This window comes from Ostrea edulis, chromosome 5 (assembly GCF_947568905.1).
Source record: "Ostrea edulis chromosome 5, xbOstEdul1.1, whole genome shotgun sequence".
Lineage (NCBI taxonomy): Eukaryota > Metazoa > Mollusca > Bivalvia > Ostreida > Ostreidae > Ostrea > Ostrea edulis.
In genome coordinates, this window is record NC_079168.1 from 25,881,621 (window position 1) to 25,907,819 (window position 26,199).

Below are 26,199 nucleotides of genomic sequence, written 5' to 3' on the forward strand. Positions count from 1 at the left end.
CGTAGGAATATATATTAATGACTAATAAAAACATTTATTTTGTACAAAAAACAAGAGAAACCCAATAAAACTACTAAATTTATACATCTTTAATCTCGTATTTTTTCATGGATACTTCCAATCGTGTCTCGATCTACTTATTGTAAGTTTCAAATTATTTTTCTAAATAGAGATATAGTGTTATATCCAAGTCATCATAACGTTAACTAAACTATATTATAAAAAAAAATCCTAAAAAGCAACAAAATAATTAAAAGATTTCATAACGCAAATCAGAAATGTAGATAATAAGTTAAACATACTCGTAAATTTCAAGAACAAAACTTATATGCAACAAACATACATACGAGTGGTTATATATAGACGAATACTGAACGATACTTGTTGGTTTCCAATACCTTAGTGTCAGAATCCCTCCTGCAGGCGAGAACACATACTTCACAATTCTTGCGACCAATTTCGAAAATTCGATAACTTATTGATTTGCAGTCCTCAGTGCCCTTTTGCGTATGTTGTTAAAAGTTAATCGTATTATCGTTGAATGCTGTTTGCATGAGGAAAGGTGTTGATCGGTTTTATTGTCAAAGAGTCATATTTCCGTAGAAGTGTTGATGTCTGCATTTCTGGCTGAGACCAACATATGCCTCCCATATCGGTTCTCTCTATTTAAAGCTGCATCAATCATTTTAACGTTAAACCGATAGCAATTTTTTATTGGCTTTCCGGGCAAACGGTAGCCCAGTTGTACGCCCCCTCTTGTCGCCTTTCTCTCTCTGAATAACTTACTGGACTGTCATTGTGCGAAGATTCAATAATAGTTCTTCTCTGAAAGCTTATTCATGTTTGATTGTGACAGAGAAAATTCTAGAGATCATTTTTCTCGTGACAGAAAGAACTCGAGATTCTTCAAAACTTTATGTTATTGTGTGTCGGTTTGAATTACAAATTGGAGACATTGATATTATGGATAAATCACAACAGGATTAAATCGAAGTCTTAATGTGATTAATGTGGCTCTAGAATACGAAGCAAGTGATTTTCAAAACTGTCGACAAAGTAGTGCGTGTAGTGATATACTATATAGACAAAGTAGTGCATGTAGTGATATACTATATAGCGATGTTTCATCTTTATATTACTTGTAACTTAATACCAATACGTGGAAAATTTCATTTCTTCTGATTATCATGTGACGTATCTGTCTACTTCAACATGACAAAGTACTCACTCGTACCGTGTATGTTCCTATGCTTAGCACTTGCAAATGAATATTGCAGTGACATAGAAGAGCGATGTTATTCGCGATTAGGTTGTGGAAACGCTTTACATAACTTTCAACTCGTTTGTGGTCGACAACTCTCGGGAGAAACTGCCGAGTGTACAGAGGAATGCCAGAAGGCACTCATTACCCTTATGACGCGGGATGATGGTTACGAATACATAACATGTGATTGCAAGAAGGGTAATGAAAAATACTCAGACTGTGGTGTTAAGAAACGAAATCTGCAAGTTTGCAAAAATGTCCTGGATGCAGCTGAAATATTCAATGACCCATCGAAGCAAATAGCCTGCTCTATTGCTCATTGGATATGCGATACGGACAGTTCTTGTTCCAGTGCTTTGGATTATTACAAGACCCGCTGTGGGAATTTGAAGGAAATAGGTTCTTGCCCTGAGCGGTGCAATAGCTCAATCAACATACTATATCAACAGAAATATGCTTTTAAATTACAGAATTGTATTTGTGATGAACTGTTGGAAGATTTTAACTGTTCTGAGCTCCTGCAGAACACACGAGAGTATTGCTTTAAAGACAAGTATTCCGTTGTAAATAATAACAAGCGATATGAGTACGCGGCTCGCCATGATTCCAGTGGCTTCTATTCCGTGGACTGGACCATTTATCGTCTGTTGGCTACCACCATCATTCTGTTACAGCGAGTCCCGTAAACATTGTTCTGTGGTTTGAATTTTTACCTTGACTTGTGTTTGTAGAATGGCTTATTGTTTTGATATCGTTATCCTGTAGAAAATATCAGACATTATCTGAATGATACGATGAACAGTATCGATTTTGCTATTCCATTTCAACGAGTCTGTTTACCTATTGTTATATATGAAGTAAATGATGTATTTTGTGGGGAAAGGGTTTGTTTCATGTATTTGTGATCTAGATATTGAAAATGTATATTAGAATTAATGGTACAACTATTCAAAGCGAACATGTATAGTGTCAAATGAAGGCATTTACTTAATTTTCATTTACTTTAATATTGGAATTTATTTATTTATGTAATGTTACAAAATTTAGAAGTCTTATTACACAAAATCAATTGATATACTTTTTTATTGATGTTTATGTACGGTAGTATTGATACATTGTTTTCCTATAAATTAATTGTTAAAATTGTATATGTATAAATTTCAATTTCCATTAATTTGAAGTTGTCACTTTTGCAACTCTTATACTCTCTATACTAATCGCATGCTAATCGTATAGTATTTAGTCATTACAACACAAACATCATTATTTTGCCGTGGGGATCCGGGTTAGAATTGGTCCTCAGTACCCCTTGCTTGTCGTAAGAGGCCACTAAATAGGGCAATCCTTCGGATGAGAACACAAAACCCGAGGTCCCGTATCACAGCAGGTGTGGCACGATAAATATACAACCAATAACAACTTATATTGCATGCTACATGTCTTTAATTTAGATTTGTAAATTGTCAAACCGAGACACGCTACTGACAAATATATTGATGTTACAAGGGTTTCAACAGTCTTGTTTAAAGATAAAATTTCACCAATTCTGTGTTATAATGATGTAATTTGCAAATTAACCTGTCATTAGGTTGAATACTGTCTAAACGTGTTTCATACCAAGTGTTACGCCGTTCTTTACGCACTAATTTTGATTACAGGTTACTCTATTTACCTGACCGAAATATAGGGCTCACGGCGGGTGTGACCGTTCAACAGTGGATGCGTACTCTTCCTAGCCACCTGACCACACCCTCAACTTTGCATTCTTTGTAGTATTTTTCGGATCGGTCACTTCGATATCTTCATTTCCCTACATCCTGATCGAAAAAGAGTAGGCTCACTGGGGGCCGTCAGGGAAACTCAAACACTCACAACCAAACATCATTCAATTTGTTAACCGCCGTAAAATGGCTGAAATACTTCCAAAACGGCGTAAAACCTCAATCAATCAATCATTTCCCTACAAGTATGTGGTCTACTATGCAATCATACGATTTATGATTACCCCCAACTCGGTACACTTATTTATTTTATCACTAAGGGTTTTCATATTTTTCAGTAAAATGCTTTGGGAGTGGGGATGCGTTTTGTTGCTTCGAGATATACATAATGGATAGGAAATTCAACTAAATTTATACGTACTAAGGATGTTCACCACAATTATCTATTGATATGATTCAAACGTGACTTCCTCATGGGAATAAAATACAACAGAAGTATGTCTACTGTGAAAGGTGAAGATAACGAACAGGGATCAATCTCATAACTCCCACAAGATATACAAAATAGATAGTTGGGCAAACACGGACCCCTGGATACACCAGATGTGGGATCAGGTGCCTAGGATGAGTAAGTATCCCCTGTCGACTGGTCACACCCGCCGTGAGCCCTATATCCTGATCAGGTAAACGGAGTTATCCATATACTGTGTGCGGCCCCAATATCTAAAACAACATCAACAAGCTGATGTGTGTACAGCAAAGGGATGCAATATATCTACTGGTCAATCATATATCTACTGGTCAATCAGCAGTGCGCTTCCTGTAACGGGGACGGAAGTTGCTCGAATGGGCAGCAATAGCAGTTATTTTTAACTTCCTAAAAGCCATTCCTGATTCTTCATTCTATTGGTGCTTCTACCAGAGGCTATCACCTACATCTGTAGATTCCCTACAACAGGATAGACACCAATAAAAACAATCTGGGATCCACCTGTGGAACGCACTTAACGTCCAGTGTTATAGGGGCCCAAACCCCTGTTTCTTTCACGTCGGATTTGGCGAGGATGGAGTGAACAGTAAATTGCTAATATTTGTACTCGAAATACACGATTCTCCTCTGCACTTGTGTCCTTTTCAAAGATATATGTGCAACGATGATGCCTACAAATTATCGGTAGACGAATTAATTTTGCTAGTACGTGTACGTGAATGAGCCACAGTCGGTGACAATGACTTTACCATTCAAAACTAGGGGATTCTCTTCTTGAATAGAGTTTTCATATTCCCGCAAACAAATCCCGGGGGGTTGTAAAATTAAATTCAACATGCCCTTCTGTCTGTGGACTATGGATTTAGATGTAACATACCTTGTGCTCCACAATCTTTTGCAAAGCATAATGATTATGGGACTTTTGACAAACGTGTATCACTGCAATTTTCTAATGTTAAGACGTATACACGCGAGTGAACGATTTTTAAGAAGGACGTTAAAATATACAATTAATCAACAATCTAAAGTTAGAAATAAATAAATTCCACATGTTTATTATGCTTATACCGCTGGTAAAACCAATAAAAATGCAAATTCTATGGTTGTTATAACGATCTAGTTTGCCAATACAACCTATCATTGGGTCAAATGCTGTCCGACGTGTTTGATACCGATTGTTAGACCGTTCTTGACACACTTATTTTGACTGCTGATAGCTTCGTTTGCTTAATCAGGATATAGGGCTCACGGCGGGTGTGACCGGACGACAGGGCATGCTTTCTCCCTCCCTCCCCCCTGATCCCACCTCTGGTGTGTCCAGGGGTCTGTGTTTGCCCAACTATCTATTTTGTATTGTTTATAGGAGTTACGAGTTTGATCATTGTTCGTTATCTTTACCCTCCATTGTAGAATCCTGAAATGACCCGGGGCTTCACCCTCGACCCATTAGAAGCCTCAAGGAGGTCCCGAGTGCTAACAACTTGAATTTTAACCTGAAGAATAGATTAGAGCCAAGGTTCGCAAAGTATCTTTCATCACAAGCATTTAGTGGGGATCCGGGTTAGAATAGGTCCTTAGTATACTTGCTTGTCGTAAGAGGTGACTAAATGGGAGGGTCTTTCGGATGAGGCCGCATAAAACGAGGCCCCATGTCACAGCAGTTGTGGCACAATCAAGAACACCCCCCCCCCCATGCTGAGAGGTGGTAAGCACCGAGCATAGGCCGAAATGTTGCTGCCCTTCACCGACAATGCTGATGCATCCTTATGAGTTGAAAATTCTCGAGCGGGATGTTAAAAAAATATACAACCAGTTATTTTGCATGATACTTGTCTTTAGATTTGTAAATTGTCAAACCGAACCACGCTACTGACAAATAAATTGATGTAACAGAGGGTTCAACACTCATGTTTAAAGATAGAATTTCACCAATTCTGTGTCGTTATAATGATGTACCTGACATTAGGTTAATACTGTTTAATGTTGTAACGTCGATCCTTACACACTGTTCGTTATTTTCACCTTTCATATTAATTTTGACTACAGATTCGGCCTACTTCGTGATGACTACGGGATTGTCACGAAATATACTGTGTTGAGGTCCTGTTCGGACTTATCGATTTCAGACAGGTGTTGTACATCATGCAAACAGCTGTGAAATCTCCATAATGGAAAAGTAAAGTTATACAAGGAACGGTGATCAATCTTGTAAATCCTATATATATTTAGAGTAAGACAAACATGGAACCCTGCTTAGGTTTTCTCACAATGGGTTCACTCTAAACTATATTGAAGAGAAGGCGAAATATATTGTTTCTTAGATTTCTTATTCGGCAAAAAAAACCCAAAAAACTAACAAGAACTCCCCAAAAAGGTAAAAAAAAAATCAGTACGGAAAATTCATAAATATAAGAACGGCGTCGATGTTATAGATCAAGTTTGAATTTTGTGATTTTTCGCTGAGTTACTTGGACGTCGAAAAATAGTTCGAATTATAAGTTTTATGTCATTGGTCTGCATCCATTGCCGTGTGTTAACGATTGAACATTTTTAACATCTTGATAACTACCTTTCCAATTCTTTTCAAATTTGGTATGAAGCGTCTCTGGGAAATTGCACATGTAACAGTTTAAATGAATCCAATAGAGCAATGAATCAATAAAATTCTTTAAAATCTGTTCTTTGTTTTTGAATTGATCCAGCATTAGGACTGATTAGTTCCGTTTAGTCCTGACGCTCGACGGGAACAAACTTTTCTATTGCCACATATTACACTCGAAAATTTTAATATGTAGACGTTTTATTTGTTATAAGCTTTTGTAGTTTAGCTGTAGTTTCTTTACTTTTCTATTGTAAATATTCTATTATCCTGAAGAAGCGATAATTTGAGAATTCACGGTTGTTCGTGTCGTTGGTCATTTTAGTGCTTTATATATATATATATATATATATATATATATATATATATATATATAATACATTCAGTTTTTATTGACTTTTTTTGAGGGCCGAGTGGTTAGAGCATCGCGCACAAAATCGCACGGCCTCTCACCTCTGTATCGCGCCGGTAAGTGAGAAAGTTTCCCAATTTACTCTCGGAAGGTCGGTGGTCTCTTCCCAGGTACATTATATCTGGGTTCTCTCTTCCACCAATAAAAACTGGGCGCCAGCAGGTAACTGAAAAATTGTTGAGTGTGGCAGAAAAATATCAATCAACCAATCACTGGCTTTTTATTTTTACAGACTTAAAAAAAAAAGACTGGAATTACATTGTAAGTGCCAATCTATGTACATTCTTGTTGAAGACATCTCTTCCGGGTATTGGTGAGTTGAACTGAGATTGGTTCTTCCAGTTAATCAAGCAAAATAAATAAATAAAAATTACACCTGAAATTCACAACAATAAATGACGTGCTTACAAGTAATAATTCAATATCTCAAATGGTCCGGCATCAAACTACGAGTGGATTTCTACGACAAATGCAACATCAAAATAACTTTAATGGAAGCAAGATAATGTGAGCGACATCATTTTGGTAATCCCAGTTAATCAATAGAGTATAACTATAGTATTTGATCGCTAGGTCATTTGGTGCACAAAACACGTGAACGAACTGTTTTTCATAAAATTCTACCCTCCAAACGTTTTATCTTGGCCCAGCGAAAGCGTAAACAACATCAAAGCTTCCAAATCGTACGATCCAGATTTTTTTTTATCTCGGTTCAGCGAACACGTAAACAACAACAAACTCTCTGACTCGTGGTCCAATTTAAAAAATGACAGATTTTTATCGCCCGTCATAAAGGGGTCGTATAACTATTATGAGATGTGCAGTGCGTCCGTCCGTCAGTGTTTTGTTGGTCAAACAAAAACAGTAATTAAACGCTTCTATTATAGCATCATATTCCAAATAATTTGAGGAAGAAGCCTATTCGTTTTTATGTCAACGATCAAGCTTACATCGGTAATTTTACAGGCACTAAACCAAGATAGAAACGGCACTAATACGGCTAGCCTAAGGATATTAAAATGTGATACACATATTCAAACATCATCTAGACGTATGTTATGGTTCAGTTATTCTGTTTGTTCATCCATCGGCACGATGCAGGAAGGATAAAGAGTATGAATACATGTGTGAAAGGAATATCCAAGGTTCAAGACATACTTTCATGGCTAATAATGAAGGAATACAGTTGCGGTACCTATTAGGCGAGGATCATTAACGTTGGGGTACAATTTACATGTGTTAATGCCAAGTACTTTTTGAAAAGAAATAATTTTGCTTCTCAAAGTTATATGGGAGTACAAGAGGCGTACAGGCTTTATCGGTCATCAAAGAATTAGTTAAAAGTATCACTAACCCTAATTGGCTAAGGGCTATAAATGTAGAAATATTTCTAAGCTAAATCGCAAATGACAGATGTTTTGATACATGTAATTTTTTTTTTTCGAAAATGCCGCGTAGGGTGTTGTTTTTCCGGTGTCTGTATGACAGATAAGCGTGATAACACAAATTAAAGACGTTATATAACGCGAAAGAAATGGGCAATAACGCAAATCAAAGGCGCAGTACAAAGTGGTGTGTCCAGGGGTCCGTGTTTGCCCAACTATCTATTTTGTATTGCTTATAGGAGTTACGAGATTGATCGCTGTTCGTTATCTTCACCTTGCATATGTATTCCGGGTTCGCATATTGTGACCCTTTGATTCTATGTGTTGCATTGTTATTTATGTCTTCCGGTTGATTACGTGAGCCGTGTATTGAGGTATCACACCGATAATCATTTTCACTATATATTACTTCAGAGGGACAAAATTCATTAAAAATCAGTTAACAGAATTGATGCCGAACAACGCAGACGGAAATGTTCTGTATTACCTGTCTCGTCTGCCGACACCGGAAAAACAACACCCTACGCGGCATTTTCGAAAAAAAAATTACCCGCAAAGACTACCCTCAAATCCACGTGTTTTTTACATGTGTGTAAACAGCCGGAGTGCACCTCAGGAAGTAGCCTCAGCTACCAACAGCAAGTAGTTTTGTATACACTTGGTTTTTTTTTTAGCTCATCTGAGCTGAAAGCTCAAGTGAGCTTTTCTGATCGCATGTTGTCCGTCTGTCTGTAAAATATTTACATTTTCGACTTCTCCAGAACCACTGGGCCAATTTGAACCAAACTTGACGAAAAGCATCCTTGGGTGAAGGGCTTTCAGGTTTATTCAAATGAAGGGCCATGTCCCTTTCAAAGGGCAGATAATCCCAAAAATGCCAAAATAAGGGTGGTCATTTAAAAATCTTTTCAAGAACCACTGAGCCAGAAGAGCTGAAATTTACATGAAAGCTTCCTGACATAGTGCAGATTCAAGTTTGTTCAAATCATGGCCCCCGGGGGTTGGATGGGACCACAATAGGGGATCAAAGTTTTACATACAAATATATAGGAAAATTCTTCTTCTCAAGAACCACTGAGCCAGAAAAGCTGAGATTTGCATGAAAGCTTTCTGACATAATGCAGATTCAAGTTTCTTAAAATCATGGCCCCCGGGGGTTGGATGGGGCCACAATAGGGGATCAAAGTTTTACATACAAATATATTGGGAAAATCTTCTCAAGAACCACTGAGCCAGAAAAAGTTTATATTTACATGAAAGCTTTCTGACATAGTGCAGATTTACGTTTGTTCAAATCATGGCCCCGGGGATAGGATAGGGCCACAAGGGGGATCAAAGTTTTACATACAAATATATAGGGAAAATCTTTTAAAATTTTCTCAAGAACCACTGAGCCAGAAAAGCTGATATTTACATAAAAGCTTTCTGACACAGTGCAGATTCAAGTTTGTTCAAATCATGCCCCGGGATAGGATGGGGCCACAAGGGGGGGGGGGTCAAAGTTTTACATACAAATATAGGGGAAATATTTACAAATCTTCTTCTGAAGAACCATTGGGCCAAAGAAGTTGATATTTACATAAATGCGCATCTGGTGCATCAAAATTGGTACCGTTTAAGTTTTACATTATGACCCCTGGGTCGAGGCCGCTGCTGGTGGACTGTTAGTCCCCGAGGGTCGCTACAGCCCAGTAGCTAAGTACTTCGTTACTAGCTTGAAAATACGGATGTATATTTAATTGCTGTTATAAAATGTAGAAATTCATTTCAAAATTAAGGATAATCTCCCTCACGCATAGTTCTTATCCTTGAACAAATTTGACTCCACTTTTTTGGCACATTGTTTTTGCCTGTAATAGCTCTAAAACTTCATTGTTATTTCGGATTTCAAACATTTCGGTTGAGCGTCACTGAAGAGACATAATTTGTCGAAATGCGCATCTGGTGCATCAAAATTGGTACCGTATAAGTTTTACATATTGTAGATTCAGTTTGTTCACATGGCCTCCAGGGGTAGGTTGGGGCGATAATAGGGACTAAGGTTTTACATGCAAATATATATGGAAAGTCTTCATATATGGGCCAAGGTGACTCAGGTGAGCGATGTGACCCATGGGCCTCTTGTCTACAATTACACAACATTTCCTAATCAGGGGTATAAAAATTAAGAGAAAAGAAGAAGAGGAAATGAGAAAAATCGCGCAAGAAAAAAATAATCCTTTAAATATATGGAACTACAAATAACTAAGTTCATTTTGATTGGACAATTACCAGTGTGATACCTTGAGTTTTGTTGCTGTGTGGAGAAAAACTAATTGGTGAAAGGAGTTATAACGCGAAAGAAATGCATCACTGCCATGTTATGAAAATGCGTAAGGCTTTGTTTTAATAACTAAAACCTTAACATGAATACAGGAAAATAAAACATAGAATTAATGTTCGTTTTTCTATAAAACTGAACATTAATTCGCAAGTATTGGATATATAACACCATTCTGAAAACTGGGAAACAGATATTAAACAAAATACTAATAAAATATGACGCGCGTAGGTTGTTCTGCAGTAACAAACATTAATATATTCTAAAGATGTAAATTTACGGTAGAAAAAACACTTCATTATCTTTTGATAAGCTTTGTATACAGTGTTACTTCGTTACTCGTAGGTACCTGATCCCACCTCTGGTGTGTCCAGGGGTCCGTGTTTGCCCAACTACCTATTTTGTATTGCATATAGGAGTTATAATATTGATCACAGTTCGTTATCTTCACCTTTCATTTTCAGGTACATTGCCAGCTTTTGTCCCGGCCTAATTTGGCTTTATATCGAGGGAGGCATTATAAAGACTTTGGTCATTTTAGTTCATCAATTTGATAAAAAATATGGTTGATCAAATAATAATTGTCCTTTTGCCGTCCACATATGAAAAGATATGTGATATACTTTCTGAATATTTCCAAAAAACGGACTAAGTAAAAATTAAAAAAGTCCTTGCCACATATACATCTTCCATACCCATACAAATACTCTGTAAAATAAGAACGTCATTACTTGACAACTGTGGAAGGAAAAATGAGAAATCATGTACTCTCTATGTAATAATTCCTCAAAACTGGTTATTAAGTTCAATAACCTGTAAGAGGGTGTTCCACCGAAACGGGATATTTTCCCTAATCGGATCTCCATGCCAGCACTCGTGACGTAGAACTGACCTTCAATCATATTTATAGTCTAATTGCGTATTTGCCATTTAAATACCTGTAGCATTCCCCAGTACAACGAACAAGCCTAATACATTTTATGTATCAATACATCATTCATGTAGTCTAAACATAATATAAATCGTCTTCTTTTTTTCTGAGTATGTATTATTTTCTACAACCAACAGTTGGCAATTGTTTATGACACTGGCCACAAAACAAAATATGGGAAGTTAAATACGCATTAACAGAGTTCAACATCATTCGAAGTACAATGTACATGCATCTGTAAGAATTGATTCACCATTATAGCAATTTGCTACTGGAATACATATAATCTTCTCCACTCAAACTGTTTAACGGTTATCTGTAGTACCTTGTTTGGCCTTAAGGTAGCTCATTACACTAACATTTTATTAATGGCTCGTTAAAACACCTCTTATGAAGTATGATTTCACCATTGAAAGAGTGATACAAGCTCTCAATTATTTTATATGAATTTTTTGTGATTTTTTCTGGAATGATAAAAAGGGTGTTTGGTTTGCAAATAAAAGATTTTTGAGTAAAAGAATCGTTGTGATTTGGTGCATGATATGAATATTTAATAAAACATGCCTAAAAGATTCAAATATAAACGTTCAAATTTTTTATAAAAAAAAATATTTATGAAAATTGAAAACGTTATTTGCTAATATTTTTTAAATCTACGGATAAAATCTCCAAGATTGTTCAGCTGTAATTTGTCCACTGAGAAAATCAGAGGTTGAGACTGTTGGAGAATATTTGATGACCTGTTTGTGAATTTCTCATCCCCTTTCATGGAAGGAACTGTACTCAACCGAACAATGTCACTGTATATGTCCATAGGGTATTGAAAAATACTGATATTTATGCAAAAACAAATATTGTGTTAGTCATTGTTTACAAACTCATTGTTAGATAAAGCTTGAACATATAATTGAAGATTGTTTAATTCATTTCCTACACTGACTGAGAGCTTCACAGACTGCAATTTAAAATGTACAATTTTAATCTAATAGAGATCAATCAGGATAAGTCTGATAGAAACAGGACAACTTTAGATTCATATTCTTAATATAATCAAGATGGACACAAAATTTGCTTTTAAAAACAAAATAATACCCCACCCCCTATGGCATGTCAAACGTTGCAATATTTGATCTTTTTCATTTGTATTGTACAATTTTCCGTTTGCATTCTATATTTTCCATTTGTATTGTATAATTTCTATTTGTATTGTATAATTAGCTCTTCTGAGCCGAAGGCTCAAAGAGCTAATCATATGGCCATATGTGTGGCGTGCGGTGTGCGTCAACTTTTTTGGAAAAAGGGCTATATCTCAAGAACCCCTTGGTCAATTTTTGTCAAATTTGTCACAGGGTATCCTTGGTCCAAGGGCGTTCATTTATACTAAACCTAAGGTTGTTAACCCTTTAACAAGGGGAGATAATTAGGAAAATGCAAACAAAAGTAGTGGTTGCTAAAAAATCTTCTTCTCAAGAACCACTGGGCAAATTATCACCAAACTTATGCATAAGGATGAGGATAGGTTGTAGATAAACAAAAATTGTTCAAGGCATCATCCTGGGGCAAAGGGTGTGGTCCCAAGGTCACTTCAAAGTCACGTCGTCAGTTGGAGATTAAGACGAATACAGAAGATGTTCAACTTTAAGGTACATGTAAATATGTTTCAATTTTCATATTTTATTTTAATCAAGATTATTTGATACATATCAAATAGTCCACAATTAATTAAGATTGGCTAATACAGTTCGTACCATTTACGAAATAAACCTGGTTCGAACTATCTTGCCTTTTACAATTCCGCCTAACGGGGAACGAGTTGTTAACTTTTCATTCTGCTCAAACCTTAGATTCAACACATTGGGAAAAATGATTTTCTTAATGACAATCCATTGCCATCGAGCTAATTTATTAACATCGTGCAATCGTATACGCAGCCAAACAATCCTTTATCAGTGCAGCAACAGGATGAAGTCAAAAAAAAAAAAAAGGGACACATAGAAGCAATACCGATCGATTGGATTTTGATTTGTTTTGTCCATGGTGAAGATAACGAACTGTGACCTATCTAATTCCTATAAGCAATACAATAAAACATCTCTTCCAACAATGGAATCGTCACCACTGTCGGCGATGGGTTGCTAAACTTTGGCCTGAGTTAAGCGTTTTCTCGGCCACTTAGCGGGGAGCCTCAGCCTCAGCGATTTTTATCGTGCCACCTGTGACTCGGACCCGCGGTTTAATTTGACGATCTGTTACAACTGCGATGGGTGCTGTGGACCTTTCTATCCTGGATCCCCACGGGACTTTAGTCCGAGACTATGAGGGCAAGGCAGTGAAGCACGGCAACGTTATGGCCACCACCCCCCCCCCCTCTTTTAAATGCATGAGGTACCCATTCACCCGGCGATGGAGATTTAATCCCGGGCGAACGCTACTAGCCTTTCTCAAGGTCAACCTGAATAGAACCGTCACCAGTGTCGGCGATGGGTTTCCAAATTTTGGCCTGTGCTCGGCCGCTTTGTGGGGAGCGATTTCTATCGTACCACCACACACGGACCTTTCTAACCGGGATCTCCACGGGACTGGAGCTCGAGACCAGGACGGCATACCAGTCAGGCAGTGAAGCACGACAACGCTGGTCCTCCCCCTCCCCTGAAGGCAGGAGGTACCTATTCAGCCGGCGATAGTCGTCTAATCTCTGACGAAGGCTACCATCCCTTCTCAAGGTCAACATGGTGAGTCGCTGCATTTATTTGATATTCCTTAATATTCACTTAGTTCAAATTCTACCGGCTGTCGTAAAGCACTCGCACAACATAGCCCATAGGGCGATACCATACTCGGACTTAGTTTCTGTATGTATCTTCTGGCAGCCGCCATATGTAAATTCATATCCTGGTCATGTCCTACACCACCTAATATACCTAGCATTGCCGGTGCTCTATCATTATGTATCCCAATGGCAAACCTATGGCACAATTTTGATTGTATCTATTTGGCCAAAATGCCATTCATGATTCAAGGTACTTGGTTAACGTAGGTTTCATGACTTTTCATAGGCATGGCTAGCGAGTCGGTCAAGCAAAGGGCACCAGATAGTCACATCATGCTACAAATTCCAAGGCTTCCTTACTCTTAATTCGTCCCACTCTGTAATCAGTTCATTATGTCGCGTTACTTGTATTTATTCAATTACATGTCATACACAGATGAACCTGGATAACGTTCAGGTATACCTGATTGTGCCATGTCGGCACTGCATAGACCAGGGGCTCGGACCTCAACCTACCACGAGGTTCAATTTGCAATGTGGCCAACCACTACATTATCTCGCTAGGTTTACTTGCTAGGCATTATTGGGCCCAAGTTTCAGGGTAGGCATTGCTATTCACGGCCACTGGGGTTCACGGGTTTTTACTACGCACGATCATAATTTTAGGTACCAAGGACCTCACCGGTCAATTTACGCAGTTATTAACTTCATAGTACTTATCTATTATTAACATCCCTATGCAATTACGTGGTATTCTTCAGGGGTTTCATTAATTTTAAAGGCTGGGGGTACCTCCTGATTCTCAGGAGGTACCCCCAGCCTGAGGGTGGGGGGTCTAGAGGGCGAAGCCCCCCCGAAGCTCCTGGGTTTTCAGCATTTGATACTGCTATTTTTTAACTGAATTTTGTGTTAAAAGGGCTTTTTTATCTGTAAAATTTAGGGTTAATATTGGTTGAAACATGATGTTAAACTGCTGTGACATGTTTATTACTTAATAAAAATGCAAATATTTTAAATAAATGATGTTGTAAATATGAAAGTTTTTGTTTTCTTTATTCAAAGTTGAATGGAGTGCAGTCTCTTTGACTGATTCATTTTCATATTGTTTTGGTTTTCTGTGGCTACAAGTATTTGCACATGACATCATTTTGCTTAGTATTATGATTTTTGTTCTAGCAACTGAACATGAAATAATTTTCATTTGGTTAATTCAGATCTTTGATTGATTAAAATTTTGCAAATGATTATGACACAAAGTACTGTTTCTTAAGGTAGCTATTGATAGCTAGCCCCAAAAAAAACCGCTCATTGAATTTTTTTCAATTTTATTTATTTTAACATTTTGACTTTATCCTAAAACATATCAAAAAATCAACAAAAGTAATCAGGTTAATTTTCGAGGAAAGCGAGATTGAAATCCCCTCTTTTGCAGCCCCAAAAGGCAAAAAATGCTAAAATTGAGCAAATTAACACAAAAGCCAATAAAAATTTTATTGACACCAGAAATATTGTTTGTCATATATAGTTATGTAAATTAAACACAAACAGATAAAAAATCAACATGGATTAGATTTTCAAAATGCATCTAAGGAAAACATTGGCATGATTCGACTTGGCAATTGACCAAATTTACCCTAAATATGGCGTTTCTCAAATACTATCACGCATACATTTTTTGACAACAACAAAATTCTGCTCATAAAATTTCTGATTTTATTTCATTTTTACAATAAGTCAAGTAGTATCTAAAATATTGAATAGAAAAAAATATACCAAATGAGGTTTAATCTGAAACTATGTCAGATTTTGTAACCCTACCCCCTCCCTTCTAGAAATGAATTTTAAGAGATACAGTCAGCAGAGATAAACTATTGACCTTAAATGATTAAGCATTCCCAAATTACCATATTGAGCATTCAAACTCACAATACTAGAAGTTTCTATGAGCCATTTAAGAATGATATATAGTGTGTGCTATTGCAGTTGACCTTTTTGCACTCACAATGATTGCCTAAATATTTAGTTATTTTTCATACAATTTCTTGTAATAACTAGACCAAATCTATTACCTATACATATTTTTTGATAGAAATTTATATCACTATACAGTATAATACAGCAAATATGTTTAAATAACCATTTCATATTTCAATAAATAATTAATATCAATGGAAAGAGACCCATGGACTGCCCATGGATCACTACAATTAAGTCCATCTGAGTCATCTTACCCTCACAGATAGGTGTGTCTTTCATAAGTTTAAGATTTCTAATTGTAGTTTCACATGGAACTATTGGATAACTGAGAATGCATGTACATGTATATTGCATTAACTAACGGAAGTTTTCCCCAGGTGAAGGTCTATGTTCACTGTATGTATGGGGGGGGGGGGGGGGTGTGAATTAGTTCCATTATGAAACTTTTCTAAAAAAAATTATATACATTAATGTATCTATGATGTATGTTTCAACTAAATTTTGAATTACAAGGAAAATTCAAACACATTGATTGAAGTAATAAAATTGATATTCTATCATGTGCACATTTTTTACTAATATATCTAATAAAAAATAATCAACATTGAAATTTCCTTTACATCTATGCAATATTATTGTCTTTCAAAAGGCATGTACTTGTAATATACGAGTACATGACATGTACTTGTTTTCCCTTAAATTCACAATTTAGTTTAAAGTATGTTGTATAACATCCACTGCTCTGAGCTCATATAAGTGAATTAATGTTTTTCATCCAGTCCCAAATTTTGCAGTAGTTCTTTAATCTTCGGAACTTGATCAAACATTTTTAAATTTGTGGAGTTGTGGGGGTCCAGGGGATATGTCATCATCACTGTAAATGGAGTACCTGTTCAAAATATAGATAAATATATTTAAATATAGCAAAAAAGATGAATATCTGATATACTCAGAATTGTCTTTACAAATGTTTATCAAAAAAAATATATAGTACCTCTCTTGCTGTTATACTTGTTGACTCGAAATCCACTTCAACCTGCACTGGTCCTATCTAACCTCCCTCGGTCTTCAGGCTGATGCCTAGAAAAAAGATCATCATAATTGATATTTGCACCGTTAGGTCTATATTATACCATTGAGTAATTAGATTGCGTCATACAATGTGAATTTTAAAACTGTGTCTCAACACATATTCAGTTAAAATTTAAATACCGATGTTTCAAAATTATAAATTGCAATGAGATGACATGTATATATGTTTTCATAAACTGCCATAGACTTATCATATCTGTTTTATTTACAAAATGTGGGTCAAGAGAAGGGCATACGTGTAGTATACATATCTTACTTATACATACAATGCATACATTTGCCTATGAGAGGGCATATGCAGACTTGTGATTAATTTACATTATTTAAAAAAGGTTTTGCCAACCTACATGTTTGTGTGAAACACAAAACTTCAGGTTTGATATATTTCTTAGGCCACTGAAATTTCAAAGTAATAATATATGTATACTATAGTCTAGGAAATTATAATTCAACACATGCCCCCCCCCCCCCCTTCCACTTTTTATCCGGTTCCCTCATACCCCTAGATAGTAGGTCTATCCAGATATTTGTTTTTCATTACTTTTATACATGTAGTTCAAGGTATGTTATTTTCGTAACAGTTATTTTCATAACGATATTATTATTTTCTTAATAAAAGAGTTGTGAGAGCCCATGTTTACAAATGTGGTATACATTTACATGACATCCGTTCGTTTACAATCACTGGCACAGGTGGGAGTTATATTTTATGCACATATGGAATACATATATACATACAAAAAAATACATCTACTGTATGTCGTGTGTTTAAACTTACAGATGTTATTATAAATCGCGTTGTGAAATAGCAGAGGAAATGTGAGTTGAACTTTTGAATACAAATTTATGGCATTTTTTTCACTCACCAAACGAAACTATGATTTCGTTGTCCAACTTGAATGCATCCACCAACTTCCTCTTCTTGCAAGAAACTTTGTTAGGTCTCTCAATGACTGTATAAACAGTATTTAATCTCTCAGCATGCAGCACTCGGACATTACGATGCATCAATCAACAACTTTGTTTACGTAGCGCATCTATGTACATGGATTGGTGGTTGGTTTAACATTTCGATTAGCAAAAAGTTTCACACAGATGAAACATTTGATCTACCATTATTACAGACATTGACGTATACTTAAGTGGTATGTGCATATTTTCTGTAGGCGAGTCAGTCACAGCAACAAAACACTTTCGGAACCCCTTTTTGTTTTTAGACTATTCTATGACGGAGTAAGGAATTCCGGAAAATGAATTCACGTGAAAATACACAATTTTTACTGATCACGTGTTTGCTATCCGTCGCTACCTTAAGATTTATCATTTTTCAGAAAAGAATTTCATTATTTATTTTTACAATAGGGGCTGTAAGCTCGCAAACGAGATGACGCGAGATTTGAGTATTTCCGGTGACAAACAAACCTTTACGGTTTGCATGAAATCATACAAGTTGGAAATATCCTGCAGTTTTTATCGTTGTTTTGGACGATGGAAAGAATTGGACGTTATGGGGAAAGTTTTGCAGGTCAGTATAAATGCATTCTAATACCGGTAGTAAACTTGATTTCCATTAGATAAATATCTTGGTTTTGTTTGTTACCAAATCTAGGGCCTTCATACCGATCATCAGCCTTTAGTTACATATACGCTCAAGTAAATATAAATAGATTTACATGTATTTATTTACAATCCACAAATCAAAATGTATACAGTTATACGTCACATGCAGTCACGCTTGAAATTGTATAAATGAAATGTTTATAGGGGGGGGGGGGGGCATAATTTTACGATCTATAGAGAATTTTTACAAAAAACATTCCTAGACACAGCAGCTGTAGCACTACTAAATAGTACTCTTTCCATGACATATACAACAAAACTTCATCACTGATTTCTTATCGGCGTCGTGCGTGCATGACCTTGATTAGCTGCAATAATATATCCCTCTCCTTTAAAAAAAAAAAGGGGGGGGGGTCAGATTAATAAACTCGGAGAGGGCTACATTATTGCAGCTAAACCTTGATAAATGTAATATTTACACAATTTTCAAAAAGAAGTGATGGTATTTAATATTATAAAACAATAAATTATTGTTTTTAGAAAGTGGATTCATTGAGATTCGGTTGGTACTTGTGGAAGAAAAGGGGGGGTGTGTGTTATAATTTGATAACATTCATGTAATATGTTATGTTTTAAGGTTCGTACAACTGTATTCACTGTTTACTGGGAATATTATTATTAAACAAACTTTCTCCATCTGCATTGAATTTTTCTATCCTCTCTCCCTAAACCAGTTTCAAATTGTATAAACACAGTTTTATGTATAGAAAAATATTAGTTTAAACTAAATTCAAGAATGTGTCTTACAATAACTTCCTTGAGATAAAGAGAAACGTATTGCATGAAAATGATTTCTATTTCATTTTTTTATTTAGGTTAGATGCCATTGAAACCAGTCTCTTGAAATATTCCCGGACACCTTGATACCCACGGCATGACATACAGTTCCTGTAAGTGCTGACTTACCGTCAAAGCAGTGACTTGTGTAACACCTAATGGTGCAATCACTTATTTTTCAACTTTGAATACAGGATCAACATGTGCTCCACAGCAGAATTCCCGCAAAACCCACGACTGGAATTAAGCAGTTTTTTTTTTTTTAAATTTGATATAATTTTCTTCATTTATTATTTTTTGCAAATCCTTTATGAATAAAACAAAACGTGTGTGTCAAATAGTTTAGTATAAATAAAAATGCACTACTGATTGTTATTGTTTTATTAAGTATATTTTATCATACATGTTGATTTTAAATCCATCCAGGAATGAAAATATTGAAAGTATAATTCTGTTAATGGTATGTGTCCATTCAGAGTCCTTTATGATCCCAGATAATTCTGCAGTCAGCTGTTCTCCAAATAATCAAGTTGCAGCAATAAAATTCTATCACTTTGCAATGTTCTTTGTCCACTAAGAGTCCTTCATGATCCGGAGAATTTGCATGCAGTCGGCTGTAGTCCAAAAAGCTAGTCCTGTATCAGGTGATAGTAAGGATGGCTGGACTTGAGGGAGAAAATACTCTTCCTGAATTCTAAATGTAAGAAAAAGTTTATATATAATGTACAATGAAGACTATAAAAAGAGAATCCACAATAAAGAGGCGTCAATATATTCTCGTACAGAAGATACACATTCTACAAATTCTCTACCACTGAAATTACTCTCTCCGGCATTTGCCTCCTTATATCTTTAGACAAGAAGCTCCCCCCCTTCCCCTGTAATTTCTTGCTAAATATTTACAAACATAATCAAGCCATAGATAATCAAGTTATCTTAATATTACTATTTTCTCCAAATTGCTTAAATAATAATAATAAAAACCAGTGAAGTAAAGGGCAATAATATAACCATAACCCCCCCCCCCCCCTCAATTTTAGCCACATCATAAAATTATCTACTTGAGTTACATTGTACATTTGTATGTCTAATTATTAACGATAATAGGCCTAGTTGTTTGAATTAAAAGAGAAGAAGTAAGTTGAATTAAAAGTACAAATGAATTGCGTAATTATCGAATAATCATTCATGAAGGTGGAAATGAACGTATACTTGCAGTTACCTGGTTGTTCTCCATCGACACTTGAACCACTGCATTGACAATATACGTCAACTTGTTAAACAGGAACATAACAAATGGTTGTGGTACACAGCGTTCTCTGATTTACGCATAAGCATTGGTTTTTCGGACGTGTAGTTGGCCCAATTCTATACTCGTATATACTGAATCGGATTTGTTTGTCACCGGAAGTGACGAGAAACGAGACTTACAGCCCCTATGGACAGTCTATACAAAAAACACTTTCTGTTTTCATAACTATTTGTAAATTTTGAAATATGTGCTGATTCAAAAATTTTAGTGCAAGTATGTTTGTTCCTAAAACATATTTAATAAACTATGTATTCAGTGCTATTGAATCATTTAATCTTAATCTTTTATTTAGAATTCTCAGTTTCCATTTTTTCAAAGTCAACAAGTCAAAATTCAAAGTCACTGTTGGCATCACTTTCATAGCCATCCTCATCATACTCATCCTCTAGCAACATTTGTTTACATGCAACCTTGACTTCCTCTCTTAACATTTGTCTGATGTTGTCCCCCGTGATGTCTGTCTGGCATTCTGAATCAACTGTTTCGACAGTTTCATTTTGTGCACCTTTTGTTATCAAATTTGTTGTATTCTTTGGCAGTTTCCTCCTTTCCTTTTGATTTTGCCAGTGTTTTACAGCTTTCTCAGTTATTTTTTCACTTTCTCCTGTTTTTGGTCCATTTATTGAAATGTTCATCAATGTCATTAGCATGTCCTCTTTTATTGAACTTCTTAATCTGGTTTTTACCCTTTTTACAGTACTTGCACCCCTTTCCGGCCAGGCATTTGATACTGGCATTGACTGGCAAATTTCTGCCAGTTCAATGATGTGTGGGGAAAAAATGATCAAGTCCCTTTTTCTCACCAAAATCATCTTTAAGATAATTTGAGTTTTGCTCAGCTCTGATGAATTTTCATTGATGTTTTTCTTCCACTCTAACATGTTGTATTTGATCTTGTTCCACTCTGTTAGGATTTCATTTTTCCTATCTAACTGTCAGTCAGGGTAGAATATTTCTATAAGTGTCTCCAAAGCTTTGACACCATAGTCTTTAAACTCAAGGTCAGTTCTTTCTGGCAAAGAAGTAGGGTTAAAAATATCAAATGCCTTCAATACAGATAGAGCATCTTCAAATCTTGAGTTAATGTTTTCCTGTAAGGCAGTAGCATACTTTCTCATCAAAGTTTCCAGATTCTGATAGTCTGTGTCACTTGGGTTAAACTGATGAGTGAGCATTGTAAGTTTCCCATCATTGATATCTTTTTTCATTTCTTCTAGAGGTTCTTTAGATTGTACAATCTCTTCAATTTTGTCTGTTGTGTATCTGACTGAAATCAATGTTTCCTGTCTGAAATATCTTCGACAACTTGGATAGTACAGGAAGTATAGATTTCAATATATATAGTGTTTCAAGAAATCTAACTGTATTCATCCTTTTTAATAATCCATAGGCGGCTGTTTCTTTCTCGCTGAGTTGACTTAAGGTTTGCAAAACTGCAGCAAAATCTTCAAAGAGAGCTCTCACAGACAAATCAAAAGACAGCCAACGTGTTGTGCATGCCTTTTTCAGCTTTTTAGCAACTACCTTTCTTGAGCCTTCGTTTAGGTTTAGATTCCTGGTTCCTTCCTGCACTTTTAGGTAGACCGCAGTTCTTTTCGGAGAGTTTTGGAAAAACTTCCATAGCTGCTGTAAGGTGAGTTGCGCCTGATCTATGTCTTTTAATTCTGCCTTCGTGTCTGCACATGCAAGTGCCAGCTTATGGCAAATGCAGTGAATGTTTATAAGTCCTGGATTTTCCTTTCTCAACAGTGCAGGCACACCATTTCTCTTGCCTGTCATCACCGATGCTCCGTCAGTGCCTATGCTCCTAAGCTTACTTATGTCAATTCCAAATTGGTCTAATTTATCTTTAACAACCTTAACAATTGTGGCAGCATCTGCTGAATCAGAGTCCTTTAATAAATCAGCTGTAAATAAGAACTGAATTTTTGGGCAACCACTCTTGTCAACATATTGAATGAAGCATACCAATTGTTCAGTGAGAGAAATATCAGTCACCTCATCTATCATCAAACCAAAACTATCAGCCATATTTATTTCTTCTACTACATTTTGTGTTATTACATCTCCAATGCTCAAAAACATTTCACGGATTGATCCACTACTTCTATGATTGAAATGTTTCATTTCTTGCTATTTCAGCAATTTGCCTCTTTTTAGCTCACCTGAACCGAGGGTTCAAGTGAGCTATTCTGATCACATTTTGTCCGGCGTCCGTCTGTCTGTAAACTTTTCACATTTTCGACTTCTTCTCCAGAACCACTGGACCAATTTCAACCTAACTTGGCCAAAAGCATTCTTGGGTGAAGGTCTTTCAAGTTTGTTCAAATGAAGGGCCATGTCCCTTTCAAAGGGGAAATAATCACAAAAATGCAAAAATAGGGTGGGGTCATTTAAAAATCTTCTCCTCAAGAACCACTGGGCCAGAAGAGCTGAAATTTACCTGAAAGCTTCCTGACATATTGCAGATTCAAGTTTGTTCAAATCATGGCCCCCGGTGGTAGGATGGGGCCACAAGGGGGGGATCAAAGTTTTGCATACAAATATATAGGGAAAAACTTTAAAAATCTTCTTCTCAAGAACCACTAAGCCAGAAAAGCTGAGATTTACATGAAAGCTTTCTGACATAATGCAGATTCAAGTTTGTTCAAATCATGGCCCCCTGGGGTTGGATGGGGCCACAATAGGGGATCAAAGTTTTACATACAATTATATAGGAAAAATCTTCTTCTCAAGAACCACTAAGCCAGAAAAGCTGATTTTTACATGAAAACTTTCTGACATAGTGCAGATTCAAGTTTGTTCAAATCATGGCCCCCGGGGATAAGATGGGGCCCCAAGGGGTGGATCAAAGTTTTACACACAAATATATAGGGAAAAACTTTAAAAATCTTCTTCTCAAGAACCACTAAGCCAGAAAAGCTGAGATTTACATGAAAGCTTCCTGACATAATGCAGATTCAAGTTTGTTCAAATCATGGGCCCCGGGGGTTGGATGGGGCCACAATAGGGGATCAAAGTTTTACATATAAATATATAGGAAAAATCTTCTTCTCAAGAACCACTAAGCCAGAAAAGCTGATTTTTACATGAAAACTTTCTGACATAGTGCAGATTCAAGTTTGTTCAAATCATGGCCCCCGGGGATAAGATGGGGCCCCAAGGGGTGGATCAAAGTTTTACACACAAATATATAGGGAAAAACTTTAAAAATCTTCTTCTCAAGAACCACTAAGCCAGAAAAGCTGAGATTTACATGAAAGCTTCCTGACATAATGCAGATTCAAGTTTGTTCAAATCATGGGCCCCGGGGGTTGGATGGGGCCACAATAGGGGATCAAAGTTTTACATATAAATATATAGGAAAAATCTTCTTCTCAAGAACCACCGAGTCAGAAAAGCTGATTTTTACATGAAAACTTCCTGACATAGTGCAGATTCAAGTTTGTTCAAATCATGGCCCCCGGGGATAAGATGGGGCCCCAAGGGGTGGATCAAAGTTTTACACACAAATATATAGGAAAAAACTTTAAAAATCTTCTTCTCAAGAACCACTAAGCCAGAAAAGCTGAGATTTACATGAAAGCTTCCTGACATAATGCAGATTCAAGTTTGTTCAAATCATGGGCCCCGGGGGTTGGATGGGGCCACAATAGGGGATCAAAGTTTTACATATAAATATATAGGAAAAATCTTCTTCTCAAGAACCACTGAGTCAGAAAAGCTGATTTTTACATGAAAACTTCCTGACATAGTGCAGATTCAAGTTTGTTCAAATCATGGCCCCCGGGGATAGGATGGGGCCTCAAGGGGGATCAAAGTTTTGCACACAAATATATAGGGAAAAACTTTAAAAATCTTCTTCTCAAGAACCACTAAGCCAGAAAAGCTGAGATTTACATGAAAGCTTCCTGACATAATGCAGATTCAAGTTTGTTCAAATCATGGGCGCCTGGGGTTGGATGGGGCCACAATAGGGGATGAAAGTTTTACATACAAATATATAGGAAAAATCTTTAAAAATCTTCTTCTCAAGAACCACTAAGCCAGAAAAGCTGAGATTTACATGAAAGCTTCCTGACATAATGCAGATTCAAGTTTGTTCAAATCATGGGCGCCTGGGGTTGGATGGGGCCACAATAGGGGATCAAAGTTTTACATACAAATATATAGGAAAAATCTTTAAAAATCTTCTTCTCAAGAACCACTAAGCCAGAAAAGCTGATTTTTACATGAAAACTTTCTGACAAAGTGCAGATTCAAGTTTGTTCAAATCATGGCCCCCGGGGATAGGATGGGGCCCCAAGGGGGGATCAAAGTTTTGCACACAAATATATAGGGAAAAACTTTAAAAATCTTCTTCTCAAGAACCACTAAGCCAGAAAAGCTGAGATTTATATGAAAGCTTGCAGACATAATGCAGATTCAAATTTGTTCAAATCATGGCCCCCGGGGGTTGGATGGGGCCACAATAGGGGATCAAAGTTTTACATACAAATATATAGGAAAAATCTTTAAAAATCTTCTTCTCAAGAACCACTAAGCCAGAAAAGCTGAGATTTACATGAAAGCTTCCTGACATAATGCAAATTCAAGTTTGTTCAAATCATGGGCGCCTGGGGTTGGATGGGGCCACAATAGGGGATCAAAGTTTTACATACAAATATATAGGAAAAATCTTTAAAAATCTTCTTCTCAAGAACCACTGAGCCAGAAAAGCTGATTTTTACATGAAAACTTTCTGACATAGTGCAGATTCAAGTTTGTTCAAATCATGGCCCCCGGGGATAAGATGGGGCCCCAAGGGGTGGATCAAAGTTTTACACACAAATATATAGGGAAAATCTTTAAAAATCTTCTTCTCAAGAACCACTGAGTCAGAAAAGCTGATTTTTACATGAAAACTTCCTGACATAGTGCAGATTCAAGTTTGTTCAAATCATGGCCCCCGGGGATAGGATGGGGCCCCAAGGGGGGATCAAAGTTTTACACACAAATATATAGGGAAAAACTTTAAAAATCTTCTTCTCAAGAACCACTAAGCCAGAAAAGCTGAGATTTACATGAAAGCTTCCTGACATAATGCAGATTCAAGTTTGTTCAAATCATGGCCCCCGGGGGTTGGATGGGGCCACAATAGGGGATCAAAGTTATACATACAAATATATAGGAAGAATCTTCTTCTCAAGAACCACTAAGCCAGAAAAGCTGAGATTTACATGAAAGCTTCCTGACATAATGCAGATTCAAGTTTGTTCAAATCATGGGCGCCTGGGGTTGGATGGGGCCACAATAGGGGATCAAAGTTTTACATACAAATATATAGGAAAAATCTTTAAAAATCTTCTTCTCAAGAACCACTGAGCCAGAAAAGCTGATTTTTACATGAAAACTTTCTGACATAGTGCAGATTCAAGTTTGTTCAAATCATGGCCCCCTGGGATAAGATGGGGCCCAAGAGGGGATCAAAGTTTTACACACAAATATATAGGGAAAATCTTTAAAAATCTTCTTCTCAAGAATAGCAAA

The 26,199-nt window shown here is 36.5% G+C and overlaps 1 protein-coding gene and 2 long non-coding RNA genes across 3 annotated transcripts; 2 read left to right on the forward strand and 1 right to left on the reverse strand.

Annotated features, from left to right (window-relative positions):
• Positions 1-709: 709 nt before the first annotated feature.
• Positions 710-2,438, forward strand: LOC125651210 (growth arrest-specific protein 1 homolog). The gene has a single exon (XM_048879789.2). It carries the CDS (start codon positions 1,213-1,215, stop codon positions 1,948-1,950), a length of 738 nt encoding a protein of 245 aa, XP_048735746.1. The 5' UTR covers positions 710-1,212; the 3' UTR covers positions 1,951-2,438.
• Positions 2,439-17,048: 14,610 nt separating this feature from the next.
• LOC130054779 (uncharacterized) lies at positions 17,049-19,728 on the forward strand. Its single transcript, XR_008803116.1, has 2 exons — positions 17,049-18,486; positions 19,397-19,728. It is a non-coding gene; the product is annotated as an uncharacterized LOC130054779 (long non-coding RNA).
• LOC125652507 (uncharacterized) lies at positions 19,725-20,913 on the reverse strand. Its single transcript, XR_007361598.2, has 2 exons — positions 20,581-20,913; positions 19,725-20,052 (listed from the first exon to the last, which is right to left on the reverse strand). It is a non-coding gene; the product is annotated as an uncharacterized LOC125652507 (long non-coding RNA).
• Between the last annotated feature and the right edge of the window lie 5,286 nt (positions 20,914-26,199).